Source organism: Mesoplodon bidens, assembly GCF_964165515.1.
Source record: "Mesoplodon bidens genome assembly, chromosome: 5".
NCBI classification, from domain to species: domain Eukaryota; kingdom Metazoa; phylum Chordata; class Mammalia; order Artiodactyla; family Ziphiidae; genus Mesoplodon; species Mesoplodon bidens.
In genome coordinates this window covers 143,232,727-143,247,665 of record NC_138161.1, presented here as the reverse complement: position 1 = coordinate 143,247,665, position 14,939 = coordinate 143,232,727, and the positions used below count along the sequence as shown (strand labels likewise).

Below are 14,939 nucleotides of genomic sequence, written 5' to 3'. Positions count from 1 at the left end.
AGAAGGCAAGAGTTAAATTGTGCTCACTCATTATGGAGAATTCCCATTTCTTAAATTCTGTATCTAATCAAGTCCTCTTGAAAAGGCCAAGAATTTTTAAGTAGAAATGAGTGAAGGTACTAATTTTTTATTTAGAAACCAGGTTTAGGAGAAGGGGTTTGGAGGTAAGTAAGAAATTAGAATCTTAGTTTTGATGAATGGGTGCGTCTTTATAGTGATGCTTATCTTCTGATGATGAACTGAATAAGAACCACATCTATGTAAAGTTTATTTGAAAGAGAATGTATATACACTTTTATAAATTCTCATTTTACAGTATTTATAAACAACCAAGGATGAAAATGATGTTTCTAACTTGCCAGTGTTCTCAAGGATTCATAAGACCTTTTCTGGAATTTAGTTCTAGAAAGGTATTTTCTCTGCAGGTGAATTTTGTGTGCTTTCTTTTGTCAGAAAACAAAAAATTACATATTACATGATATTACCCTTCTTACTTCATTTTGATCAGTAATAAACTTAGAACCTGTTTCCTGCTGATTTAATATTCTTAACCAAGCACCAAGATACATTGATTCATTCTTCTCTCATAAGATTGTCCCTGTTCTGTTCTTAAATGTCTTCTCAGATACTGTGGATTTTTTTAATAAGCCCTTAGCCTTTTAGATGTAGCAAAGTACAAATCTTAAATAAATACTTTGAATTTTGCCTCTGATATTTGGTATATCTGTGACTAGTAGTATACATCTTAAGAAAAGTTTCATTCTATATGTCAGTTTTCATAGAACTTTCCATTTTAAGAAACAGAGTTCTAGCTCACAAAACTCAGGTGCCAGCCAGGCATCAAGAGGAAATACTAAATTGTACTTATTTGATAAACAAGCATTTTAGTATTGTATCCTTCCTTCTTCAAGTACAGATGTACCTCGTTTTATTACACTTTGCTTTATTGCACTTTGCAGATAGAGCATTTTTTACAAATTGAATGTTTGGGGCAGCCTTGCATTGAGCAAGTCTATCGGTGCCATTTTTCCAGCAGTATTTGTTCACTTCATGTCTCTGTGTCACATTTTGGTAATTCTCACAATATTTCAAAACGTTTTCATTATTGTTATATTTTTTATGGTGATCTGTGGTCAGTGATCTTTGATGTTACTATTGTAATAGTTTTGGGGGGGACCATGAACCACACCTGTATGACAGCAAGCTTAATTGATAACTGTTGTTTGTGTTCTAAGTACTCTACCGACCAAGTGTTTCCCCATCTCCCTCCCTCTCCTCGGGCCTCCATATTCCTTGAGACACAACAATATTGAAATTAGGCAAATTAATAGCCCTACAATGGCCTCTAAGTGTCCGAGTGAAAGGGAGAGTGGCACATCTCTCACTTTAAATCAAAAGCTAGAAAGCTTAGAGGGGAAGGCATGTTGAAAGCCAGGACAGGCTGAAAGCTAGGCCTCTTGTGCCAACAGTTAGCCAAGTAGTGAATCAGTGTGAAGGAAAAGTTCTCAAAGGAAATTAAAAGTGCTATTCCAGTGAACACATGAATAAGAAAGTGAAACTGGGAATTCCCTGGCTGTCTAGTGGTTAGGACTTGGTGCTTTCACTGCCCAGGTTCAATCCCTGGTTGGGGAACTAAGATCCCACAAGCTGCATGATATGGTTAAGAAAGAAAAAAAAAAGTGAAACAGCCTTGTTTGCTGATATGTAGAAAGTTTTAGTAGTCTGGATAGAAGACCACACCAGCTACAACATTCCCTTAAGCCAGAGCCTAATCCAGAGCAAGGCCCTAACTCTCTTCAATTCTGTGAAGGCTGAGAGAGATAAGGGAGCTTCAGGAGAAAAGTTTGAAACTAGCAAAGGTTGGTCATGAGGTTTAAGGAAAGAAGCCGTCTCTATAATATGAAAGTACAAAGTGAAGCAGCAAGTTATCCAGAAGATCTAGCTAAGATAATGAAGGTGGCTACACTAAACATCAGATTTTCAATGTAGATGAAACAGCTTTCTATTGGAAGAAAAAGCCATCTAGGCCTTTCATAGCTAGAGAGGAGAAGTCAGTGCCTGGCTTCAAAGCATCAAAGGACAGGCTGACTCTCTTGTTAGGGGCTAATGCAGTGCAGATGGTGACTTTAAGTTGAAGCCAGCGCTCATTTACCATTCCAAAAATCCTAGAGCCCTTAAGAATGATGCTAAATCTCTTGTGCCTGCGCTTTACAAATGGAACAACAAACCCTGGATGACAGCACATCTGATTACAACATGGTTTTCTAAATATTTTAAGCCCACTGTTGAGACCTACTGCTCAGGAAAAAAAGATTCCTTTCAAAATATGACCCTGATTGACAATGCATCTGGTCACCCAAGAGCTCTGATGGAGATGTACAATGAGATTAATGTTGTTTACATGCCTGCTGACACAACATCCATTCTGCAGCCCATGGATCAAAGAGTAGTTTCAACTTTCAAGTCTTACTCAAGAAATACGTTTCATAAGACTATAGCTACCATAGGTAATGATTCCTTTGATGGATCTGGGCAAAGTCCATTGAAAACCTACTGTAAAGGATCACCATTCTAGATGCCGTTAAGAACATTCATGATTCATGGGAAGAGGTCAAAATATCAACATGAACAGGAGTTTGGAAGAAGCTGATTCCAATCCTCATGGATGTCTTTGAGGGGTTCAAGACTTCAGTGGAGGAAGTAACTGCAGATGTGGTGGAAATAGCAAGAGACCTAGAATTAGAAGAGGAGCCTGAAGATGTGACTGACTTGCTGCAATCTCATGATAAAACTTTAATGAATAAGGAGTTGCTTCTCATAGATGAGCAAAGAGAGTGGTTTCTTGGGATGAAATCTACTCCTGGTAAAGATGCTGTGAAGGTTGTTGAAATGACAACAAAGGATTTAGAATATTATATAAACTTAGTTGATAAAGCAGCAGCAAGGTTTGAGAGGATTGTCTCCAATTTTGAAAGAACTTCTGCTGTGGGTAAAATGCTATCAAACAGCACTGCATGTAACAGAGAAATCATTTGCGAAAAGAAGAGTCGATCTATGTGACAGGTTTCACTGTCGTCTTATTTTAAGAAATTGCAGGGCTTCCCTGGTGGCGCAGTGGTTGAGAGTCCGCCTGCCGTTGCAGGGGACACAGGTTCGTGCCCCAGTCCGGGAAGATCCCACATGCCGCGGAGCGGCTGGGTCCGTGAGCCATGGCCACTGAGCCTGCGCGTCCGGAGCCTGTGCTCCGCAATGGGAGAGGCCACAACAGTGAGAGGCCCACGTACCAAAAAAAAAAGAAATTGCCACAGTCACCCCAGCCTTCGGCAGCCAGCACCCTGGTCAGTCAGCAGCCATCGACATTGAGGCAAGACCCTCTGCCAGCAAAGAGATTACAGTTTGCTGAAGGCTCAGATGATGGTTAGCATTTTTTAACAATAAAGTATTTTTAATTAAGTTATATGTATTGATCTTTTAAAACATAATGCCGTTGCACACTTAGTAGACTATAGTATAGAATAAACATAACTCATATGCAGTGGGAAACCAAAAAATTCATGTGACTCACTTTATTGTGATATTCACTTTATTGAGGTGGCCTGGAACTGAACCCACAATATCTCTGAGGTATGCCTATAGTCACACTTTCCTGTTACAAGAATAGCATAAAGATGGAGATATTTATAGGGGTATCAGGCCAACCTTGTTAGCTATGCACCTTCTAATTACCAGTGGCAAGATCATCTGTATAACGTGAGCTAGTCTCCAGAGGTCATACAAAACCCTGTGGGCTCTAAAGCGCCTTCTCTGGCTGGCATAACCATAGTTCTCATTAAGCCCTAAAATATTGTATATACATATAGAGTAACTCATTAGAGGCATGTTAAAGGAATGAAGTCCAGAAAAGCAGGCATCTAGGCCTGCATAATGCAGGGGCCACTGAAACTCTGTGTAATTGCCCACCCGCTAATCTGTTCTTAATGGGACAACATGATCTTAAGTTTTAGGAGCTTAAACCTTCTAACTCTAAAGAAAGACTTTCAAAAAAACTTTAGCTTCAGAATTAAATACCATTGCCTTTCCTATATAGCCCTCTTCTGTTGTATTTCCTCTTATTTTCAAATTATTAACCCCATAAACCAGTGCTCAACAAACTCTAGGGGGCCCTTATTCAACATTTGGTATGTGGCCAGTAATGGCAGTGCTGACACTCATATTCTCAACATTCTTCAACCAAATTAATTAACCTTTATGTTGACTGTACCTAACACTGTGCAGAAGAGTTAGAGCTGGTAGCTGCTAACTCTAATGATAGCGTCACTGGTTCTGAAGTTTTAGTGTGCATGCCATTGCCTGGGGCACTTGTTAAAAGAACAGATTCCTATCCTCACTACATCCCTAGGTCTGAGATCCACTGTTACCTCCTTTATTTTAACTAATGCTTTTGGTTACTTTGAACTCACAATGAGGTACACTGATATAGATTACCTAGGATCTATCATCAAAAGCAACATACTATCTTAAGATATTAATCGTCCTTCTGAATAAAACTTACTGATGGAATTTATTTAAAAATTGTATGTTTGGGGCTTCCCTGGTGGCGCAGTGGTTGAGGGTCCACCTGACGATGCAGGGGACATGGGTTCGTGCCCCGGTCCGGGGGGATCCCGCATGCCGCAGAGCGGCTGGGCCCATGAGCCATGGCCGCTGAGCCTGTGCGCCCATGCTCCGCAACGGGAGAGGCCGCGGCGGTGAGAGGCCCGCGTACCACACACACACACACACACACACACACACACAAAATGTATGTTATATCATGTTATATCCTGGATTTGTATAGGATGAGAATATAAGAAAAGTATTTGTGGTATGTTTTAGTAGCTTTTGTAAAATTCTACCTGAAAAACAGTTCTCCATTGTGTTACTCAAATTGCCCAACAATCAGTTCCCCACCTTGAATTTAATGCTAGGATAAAATCTGTCTTGTTTTAGGGGAAAAGTTGTCTTGTCTCATTAGATAACAAGATCAATACAAATTTTGTACATTTTTGTCTTAGTTGTCAGGATATTCAGAACCAATTTGATGCTCAACTATATTAATACATCCCAGCTGTTAGGCACATCCATTTGCCTGTTCTTTTTTAAATGATTGATTGATTGATAGAGCAAGCCATCTCAAATTCCTGCTTTCAAAAAGTATCAGTTATACATAAGTAAAAATTTAACTACTCATATTCTCATCATGGAAGATTATTAAGTTTTAGCTTGTGGCTACTTGAAAATAAATTTGCCAAAAATATTGCCTTTTGGAGCATGTTTTTAACTAGCTTTGTACTTTTTATTTACATTTAGCTTCATCAAACAGGATTATTGAAAGGATATTCTCTGGGGCAGTAACAAGGTAAGAAAAAGCATCTGAGTTTTAAAATGAACTACAAGTAATACTTTAACAATGGCATTTTAGCAAGGCTTCCTGCATAATTTGTCAGTGCTGTAGGTCAGATAATACCCTATAAAACATGCAGCTGTGGCTTCATACAAGACGGCGGTAATTCTTTAATATATGGGCATTAGTCCTCTATCTAAATACAGGTAACAGTATTTAACCTACTGATTATTTGTATTCAAATTAGAAACCAAATTTCTTTCTTCATATCTACAAATGCTTTCTGATTTCATCCTCTAGGCATTTGAAAATAAGATAGGCAATGGAAGGGGTTGCCCTTCGTGAGGTTTCCAGCATTCTATTTTTTTTTAACTTAATTTCCAAAGAAATGTTACTTTATTTCTTAGTCTCTCATAGTACTAAATTTATCTGAGTAATTGCTCAGGAAACTTTATAACCATGTGTTTTCTTCAGGGGAAAAACAGTACAGAAAGAGGGAAGAATGAGCTATGCAGATTTTGTTTGGTTTTTGATTTCTGAGGAAGACAAAAGGAACCCCACCAGGTATGACTTCTGAGTTTCCTTTGCCAAGATGTTAAACACATGAGCAAAGCTTGAAAATTTCATGATGTATACCTAGTGAGTGCCAGCTCAACTAGGGGTGCCAAGATGGGTTTGACTTAGTCTCTGCCCTCAGACTGAATGTACAGCCACAGTGTATCAAGAGAAGTGCTCTTACCCCTGGAAACAAAGGTGAGGTGACATGTGAGCTGGCCCTGAAGGATATTAAGCATTTATATGGAATATGGGGATAGATACTGTGGATTTTAGTTGTTTCATGATCTTCCTTGTTCAGTAGTAAATTGGAGAGGAAAGAAGAGCAAACTGTGGATGACTAGTATATGAGAACACGCCCTCATTCTCCCGGTTAGAATCATCTCTCCCCTTCCTTGGCATACCTTGATTTGTCGCTGTGAGTTTATCCATCTGTTTCTTACACCTCTGTAACACTGTGTTACACAAGCTAGGAATAAAAAGAAGAGAGGGACATAGATTTTTGTGTCCCTCTCTTCTTTTTATTCCTAGCTTGTGTAACAGTGTCCTGCACATAGCTTCTGCTCAGTACCAAGGGAGGGAGAGTCTGCAGTCCCTGATGCTGCTTGCTGGTATTACTGACTCAGCTGTCTGCATGTTAGTTCAAAAAGTTATCTAAATGTTGGATATATGGTTTGGAAATCACTGAAATGGAAATAAAACTAATTTATTTCATGGGCAGCATGTTGTCCATTTCAAATAGTAATTTGTTGTTCATGTAGACAACTTAGAAAACATGGCTAAAGCAGAAGAAAATAAATTTTAATACTGATAATTCTAACACTCAGAAAAAGACACTTAAAAATTGGTATGTGTTGTACAGTCTTTTTCATATAAACTTTTACATTCTCTTTGGACATGTAGGTTAATTAATTCCATAGGATTAGATTTAATCCTTTGGAATGTTATCTCCTAATATCCTCTAGTAGTTTTAGCTAAATAGTTGCAACATCCACTATATTTTTCCTTAAAATAAATTCCCCAGGAAAGGAACTGCTAGGATAAAGGGTGTAGACATTTTTAAGAGCATTTATAAAAACTATTAAATTGATTTTCAGAAAAACTATCATTTTATATCTTTATCAACAAAGTATTGAGCATATTTCCTATAACCCTTATTCACACTAGGTATCTTCCTCTTAAAAATATTTTCAAATTTGATAAGTAAAGAATTCAGTATTATGTTTTTTGCATTTCTTTGATTGCTAGTGAGGCTGAAATTTTTTTTTAAGACATACTGAATTTCTTTTTGGCTGCTTTGGGTCTTCGTTGCTGCATGCAGGCTTTCTCTAGTTGTGGTGAGCGGGGGCTACTCTTTGTTGCACTGCACAGGCTTCTCACTGTGATAGCTTCTCTTGTTGTGGAGCATGGGCTCTAGGCGCGTGGGCTTCAGTAGTTGCTGCATGCAGGCTCAGTAGTTGCAGCGTGCAGGCTTCAGTAGTTGCGGCGCATGGGCCCTAGAGTGTGCGGGCTTCAGTAGTTGCAGCACACTGGCTCAGTAGTTGTGGCACATGGGCCCTAGAGCACGTGGGCTTCAGTAGTTGCAGCACGCAGGCTCTAGGGCATGCAGGCTTCAGTAGTTGTGGTGCACAGTCTCAGTAGTTGTGACACAGAGGCTTAGTTGCTCTAAGCAACATGGGATTTTCCCAGACCAGAGATTGAACCCGTGTCCCCTGCATTAGCAGCAGGATTCTTAACCACTGTGCCACCAGGGAAGTCCCGAAGCTGAATTTTTTTCATACATTTTTGGCCATTTTTATTTCATCTTAAGTGACTTGCCTTTTCATGTTTTTTGCTCATTTCTGCTGGATTAATTTTTTAAGTTTATCATTTTATCACAAATATACATTAAGTATTAAAATTTTTAAATATATACATTCAGAAACCTTAATATAAAATTCATTCGTAATTCTTTGACCCATAGTTAACATTTTGGTATATGTCCTCCTACCTCCTCCTCCTCCTCCCTCCTCATTCCCCTCCATCCCCTCCTTTCACTCCTCCTCCTCCTCTCTCTTTCTCTCTGCACCAAGTGAGAAATCATTGTATCATTTAGTGTACAGTTTTGTGATACACTTCTTTACATAAGAGTATATTTCTATGCCAGTAAGTATGCTTGTTTATAATTTACCATTAATCCATTATTTTGAATGTTTAGATGGTTTTAATTACCTAAATTTCCGAAGGTCTGAAGGCTGTGCATTTTTCCGTTTCTTGCCTTTTTGGTGTTCTGTTAACCCTCTCAATTTCAATCTTCTATCTTTCATGTTAATTGTGAAAAAGCTTTCCTCAAATACTTCCCATCTTTTCCTCCTGTTATCCCATAGGAACAAATGATATGAATTCTAATAAAGAAGCTTTATATAAGAAACATGAATATATACTTGCTCACCTTTCTTCTATCAGCTTCTTTAAAAAACATAAATTATATACTATAATAATTAGGACAATGTATTGTTGGGTTTGTAGTATATAGAGATGTGATATATATAATAACAATAGCATAAAAAAGGGATGAGGGAATAGTTATATAGGAGTAACGTTTCAGTATCTCACAGGCATTAAGTATAAATCTGAAGTAATTCTAAGAAGTTAAAATGTATATGGTAAGCCCTAGAGCAACCAGCAGGAAATTAATTCAAAAATACATAGTAAAAAAAATAATTAAAAGAGTTAAAGTGTCCCACTTAGAAAATATTCACTTAAATGTAAAAGAAGGCAGTAAAGGAAAAATAGAGGAAAAACTCCAAGACACATAAAAAAACAAAAAGTAAAATGGCAGACATAAGTCTGACTATAACAATAATAACAATAAATGTGAATGGATTAATCGTTTCATCAAAACGCAGAGATTTTCAGACTGGATCAAAAAAAAACGTTTTCTGGATACAATTCTGTGCTGTCTATATGAGACACAGATTAGATTTAAAGATACAAGGGGGAAAAAAAGGAAAAGGAAGGATCAAGATATGCCATGCAAACAACAATCATAAGAAACCTGGAGTGGCTATATAAATATCAGAGGACATAGACTTCAAAACAAAATTGTTACTAGAGACAAGGACATTCTATTTCATAAAAGGGTCAATCCAACAGAAAGACATTACAATTATAAACATATATGCATGTAACAACACAGAACCCTAAAAATACATGAAACAAAAACTGACAGAATTGCAAGGAGAAGTAAATAATTCAACAATATTTGGAGACTTCAGTACACCACTTTCAGTGATGGACAGTCAGGAAGAAGATAACAAGGAAATAAAAGTCATGAACAACACTATAAACAAAACTATAAATCAACTGGACCTAACACATATCTATAGAGCTCCCCATCTAAGAACAGCCGAATATATCAATATATTCTTCTCAAGTGCACATGGAACATTCTCCAGGATAGAGTATGTGGTAGGCCATATAATAGCCTCAAAAAATATAAAAACTGAAATTACACAAATTATGTTCTCTGACCACAATGGAATAAAATTAACAAAGAAATTTGAGGATTCACAAATATGCAGAAACAATGCACTGCTTAATTAACCAACCAGTGGATCAAAGAAGCATACCTAAAGGAAATAAGGAAATAATTTGAAATGAATGAAAATGAAGGAACAACATACCAAAACTTTAAGATGAACAAAAAGGAAAACAGTATACCAAGACTTACGGGATGAAGCTGTACATCCATCTACTGAAAAAGAAGCAATGTCTTAAATCAGTAACCTAACCTTCCACTTTTAGACACTGGGAAACAAGAGCAAATGAAGTATAGCAAACAGAAAAAAAAAATAAAGATTAAAATTGATAAGTGAGAGAATAGGAAAACAGTAGAGAAAGTCAATGGAGCCAAAAGTCAGTTCTTTTGAAAATATCAGTAATGTTGATAAGGCTTTAGCTATACTGATGAAGAAAAAAAAGAGAACATACAAATTATTAAGGTCAGAATTAAGAGGGAACATGACTACTGACCGTAAAGGAATGAAAAAGATTATAGTATATATATATTATATATATAACAACTTTATGCTAACAAATTAGGTAACAGACAAAATGAACAAATTCCTAGAGAGAGCCAAACTACTGAACTGGTTCAAGAAGAAATAAAAAATCTGAATAAGAAAAACAGTCCCAGGCTGAGGTGGCTTCACTAAAGGATGCTACCAAACACTTTTTAAAAATAACAGTTTTTTACAAACTCTTTGAAAAAATAAAAGAGGAAGGAACACTTCCAAATTCATTTTATAAGGCCAGTATTACCCACATACCAAAACCAGACAAAACATTACAAGAAAACTGTAAACCACTATCCTTTATGAATATAGATACAAAAATACTCAACAAAATTAGGAAACTTAATCTAGCAAAATATGAAAAAGATTATATACCATGACTAAGTGAGACTTATTCCAAAAATGCAAGGTTAGTTTACCATCTAAAAACCAAAAAATGTAGCACATCATATTAATGGAACAAAGGATAAAAACCACATGATCAGCCCAGTATTCTCAGCAAAAGCATTTGAAGAAGTTCAACATTGCTTCATTATTTAAAAACAAACAAACAAACAAAAAAACACAGATTAAACATGGACAGGAATTTCTTTGACCAGATAAAGCATATCTATGAAAAACCTACAGCTAACAACTAGTTAATGGTGAAAGTTTGAATGCTGTTTTCCAAAGATCAGGAAAAAGACAAGGACGTCTGCTCTATTCAACACTGGATCCTAGACAGGATTATCAGGCAAGAAAATGAAATAAAAAACATACAAATTGGAAAGGAAGAAGGAAAATTATTTTTTAATGTAACTTTTTAAATTTAGTAATTTATTTATTTTTGGCTGTGTTGGGTCTTCATTGCTGTGTGTAGGCTTTCTCTAGTTGCGGTGAGCAGGGGCTACCCTTTGTTGTGGTGCGTGGACTTCTCGTTGCAGAGCAGGGGCTGTAGGCTTGTGAACTTCAGTAGTTGTGGCACACAGGCTTAGTAGTTGTGGTTTGCGGGCTCTAGAGTGCAGACTCAGTAGTTGTGACACATGGGCTTAGTTGCTCCGCAGTATGTAGGATCTTCCTGGACCAGGGCTTGAACCTGTGTCCCCTCTGTTGGCAGGTGGATTCTTAACCACTGTGCCACCAGGGAAGTCCCAAAAACTATCAATTTAAATATGATATTATATACAGGAAATCCTAAGAAATCAACCAAGAAACTGTTAGAACTTAATAAAGGTTAATTTCAATTTACAAAATCAGTTTACAAGATTGATATAATTCATAATATCAGTTTACAAAAATCAATTGTTTCTGTGCATGAACAATGAAAAATCCAAAAATGAAATTAAGAAAATAATTCCATTTATAATAGCAGCAAAATGAATAAAATACCTAGGAATAAATTTAACAAAAGAAGCATAAAACTTATACCGTGAGAACTATAAAATATTGTTGAAAGAAACTAAGGAAGATCTAAATGAAACAAAGATATCCCATGTTCATGGATCAGAAGGCTTAATATTGTCAGCATGGCAATACTCCCCAAACTGATCTGCAGATTCAAAGCGATTCCTAACAAAATCTCAGCCACATTTTTGTTGTTGTTTTTGCAATAATGGAAAAACTTAATCTTGAATTCATATGAAAAAACAAAAGGATCAGGGTAACCAAAACAATCTTGAAAAAGAATAAGATTATAGGACTCATACTTTCTGATTTCAAAATATACAAAGCTGAGGTAAAGACCATATAATACTAGCATAAAGACAGACATACAGATAAATGGAATTGAATTAGGAGTCCAGAAGTAAATCCTCACATTTATGGTAATTGATTTTCAACAAGGATCTTAAGACACAATTCAATGGGGGAAAAAATGTCTTGTAACAAGTGGTGCTGGACACTGGATATCCACATGCAAAAGAATGAATTTGGACCCCTACCTCATGTTATATAAAAAAATTAGCTCAAATGGATCACAGACCTAAATGTAAGAGCTAAAACTATAAAAACTTTCAGAAGAAAGTATAGGAGTAAATTTTCACGACCTTGGTTAGATGCAGTTTCTTAGATGACACCAAAACCACAAACAACAAAAGAAAAAAATGAATGAATTGGACTTCATCAAAATTTTAAAAATTTATGCTTCAAAAAACAACATCAAGAACATGAAGGATAACACACAGAATAGGAGAAAATATTTTTAGATGATATATCTGATACATAACTTGTATCTAGAATATATAAATAACACAACTCAATAATAAAAAGACAGATTACTCAATTTTAAAATGAGCAAAGGATCTGAATAGACATTTCTCCAAAGAAGATATCTATACAACCAATAAGCTCCTAACAAGATTCTTGATATCACTATCATCAAAGAAATGCAAATCAAAACCACAGTGAGATACCACTTTACACCCACTGGGATAGCTATGAATAAAAAGTCAGATAATAAACAACTGTTGGCAAAGATGTGGAGAAATGGGAACCCTCATACACTACTATTGGGAATGTAAAATGCAGCAGCCGCTATGGAAAATACTGACAGTTCCTCAAATGGTTATAGTGTTACCATATGACCCAGAAATTCCACTGCTAGGAATATACCCAAGAGAAATGAAAACATATCCACACAAAAACTTGTACACCCATACAAGTTTCATAGCATCACTATTTTCAGAGAGAGCGGGAAGATGGCGGAAGAGTACGATGTGGAGATCACCGTCCTCTCCACAGACACATCAGAAATACATCTACACGTGGAACAACTCCTACAGAACACCCACTGAACACTGGCAGAAGACCTCAGACCTCCCAAAAGGCAAGAAACTCCCCACATACCTGGGTAGGGCAAAAGAGAAAAGAATAAATAGAGACAAAATAGGGACGGGACCTGCACTATTTTCAGTAGCCAAAATATGGGAACACCCAAATGTCTATCAATTAATGAATGGAAAAACAAATGTGATATATCCATATAATCTAATATTCAGCAATAAAAAATATGAAGTACTACATACTATAACATAGTTGAATCTTGAAAACATTATGCAGATTAAAAGACATCAATCACAAAAGACTACATATTGCATGAATACATTTATATGAGTTGTCCAAAATAGGTAAATCTATAGATACAGAAGGTACGTTAGTAGTTGCCTAGGCCATGAGGGACCTGGAGAGGCAGGGGTGGGGCAGGGAATGACGTATACGTGCTACTAGGTATGGAGTTTCTTTTTTGGATGTGATAAAAGTTAATTGTGGTGATGGTTATACAACTCTGTGGATATACTAAAAAGCATTTGACTATACATTTTAGATGGATGAATTGTATGATATGCAAAATATATCTCAATAAAGCTGTTTAAAAAGAAGAGTTGAGGGGCTTCTCTGGTGGCGCAGTGGTTGGGAGTCCGCCTGCCGATGCAGGGGATGCGGGTTCGTGCCCCAGTCCGGGAGGATCCTGCATGCCACAGAGCGGCTGGGCCCGTGAGCCATGGCCGCTGGGCCTGCATGTCCGGAGCCTGTGCTCCACGGCGGGAGAGGCCACGGTGGTGAGAGGCCCACGTACCGCAAAAAAAAAAAAAAAAAAGAAGAGTTGAGATAATACAAAGTATATTCTCTGACCATAATGGAATTAATGTAAAAATCAATAAGAGAAGGATGACTGGAAATTAAACAACACAATTCTAAATAATCCTTGGGTCCAAAAGAATTTATCAAGAGAAATTAGATATTCAAAAGATAAAGGAATACTACGAATGACATACACACACATGTAAGTGTGGTGACTTAAATGAAATGGACCAATTCCATTAAAGTCACAAGTTAACAAAAGTTGTCCAAGGAGAAATACATAACCTTAATAGTCTTGTATCTATTAAAGAAAATTGAATTCATAGTTTAAAACTTTCTGAAAAAGAAATCTCTCAGCCCAGATAATTTCACTACTGTATTCTTCCAAACATCTGAAGAAGAAATATCAAATTCTGTACTACTTCTTCCAGAAAATAGAAAAGGAGGGAACAATTTCCAGCTTATTTTATGAAACCAGCATTACCTTGATACCAAAACCAGACAGACACATACAAGAAAATAAAACTACAGATCAACATCCCTCATGAAGATAGACCCAAAAATCGTTAACAGAATACTAGCAAGTGAAAGCTCAACTTCTCAACCTCTCAGGCCCCTCTTCCAAAATCAGCAGATGCCCCAAGGGAAAGATGGTCACAAATGCTAGGCTCCTCCTTTCTGGATTTCCTTCTACATCTGGACACCATAGTTCTTCACTGCCCTGTTAATAGTCCAGTGCCTTCAAAAAGGATTTTTACTGCAGATTTTCTCAGTGGGAGGGTTAATCCGAAACACTTAGTTCATCATTACCAGAAGCAGAACCCTTCAGATCAACTTTTCATATCGAGATACATAACTGGATCTTTACTTATAGAAATATTGCCAAAAGAGGTTTTTAAGTCAAAAGCTTTCTTTTGTGCCCCTTTTCTGCCTTGCATGTTGCCTTTCTCCTACCTAACAGCTAACATGTTGCTGAGGCCTTATTCTTTGCCAGGTGACAACTGTTTCATATGTGATGGCTTGTTTAATCTTCATATCACTATGAGTTTAGGTGTCAGTGTTCCCATTTTACAGTTGAGGAAACAGACGCTCTGAGAGATTGCACACCTACAAAGTGACCTAGCTTGGATTCAAGTCCAGGTCTGTATCACTCCAAATTCTGTTTATCACTATAAGGTATGGCCTATCATGTGAGACGGCATGTTTGCATGTCTGTCTTCTTACCAGCTAGGCTATGGAATCCCTAAAAGAGCATTCTCTTGGTGTCCTGAAATTCCTTATTGCTTAAGAGACTCAAAATTAGGCATTGGCCTAATTTGTCTCCTTGGCTTCTACTGGCACTTACTAGGCACCCAGAGTATTTGTTCTCAGTGCTTCACATTATCTTA

The 14,939-nt window shown here is 37.0% G+C and overlaps 1 protein-coding gene across 5 annotated transcripts in view; it reads left to right on the top strand.

Moving 5' to 3' along the window:
- Positions 1-14,939, top strand: part of PPP2R3A (protein phosphatase 2 regulatory subunit B''alpha) — a 217,192-nt gene that overhangs the window by 144,990 nt on the left and 57,263 nt on the right. For 4 of the 5 annotated variants that reach the window (XM_081235603.1, XM_081235605.1, XM_081235602.1 and 1 more), the window contains 2 exons: positions 5,350-5,398; positions 5,858-5,947. In XM_081235603.1, coding sequence (XP_081091729.1) covers positions 5,350-5,398; positions 5,858-5,947 — 139 coding nt within the window. Of the gene's footprint in view, positions 1-3,087; positions 3,187-5,349; positions 5,399-5,857; positions 5,948-14,939 lie in introns of those variants that run through there. The other variant, XM_081235606.1, reaches the window with a different exon arrangement.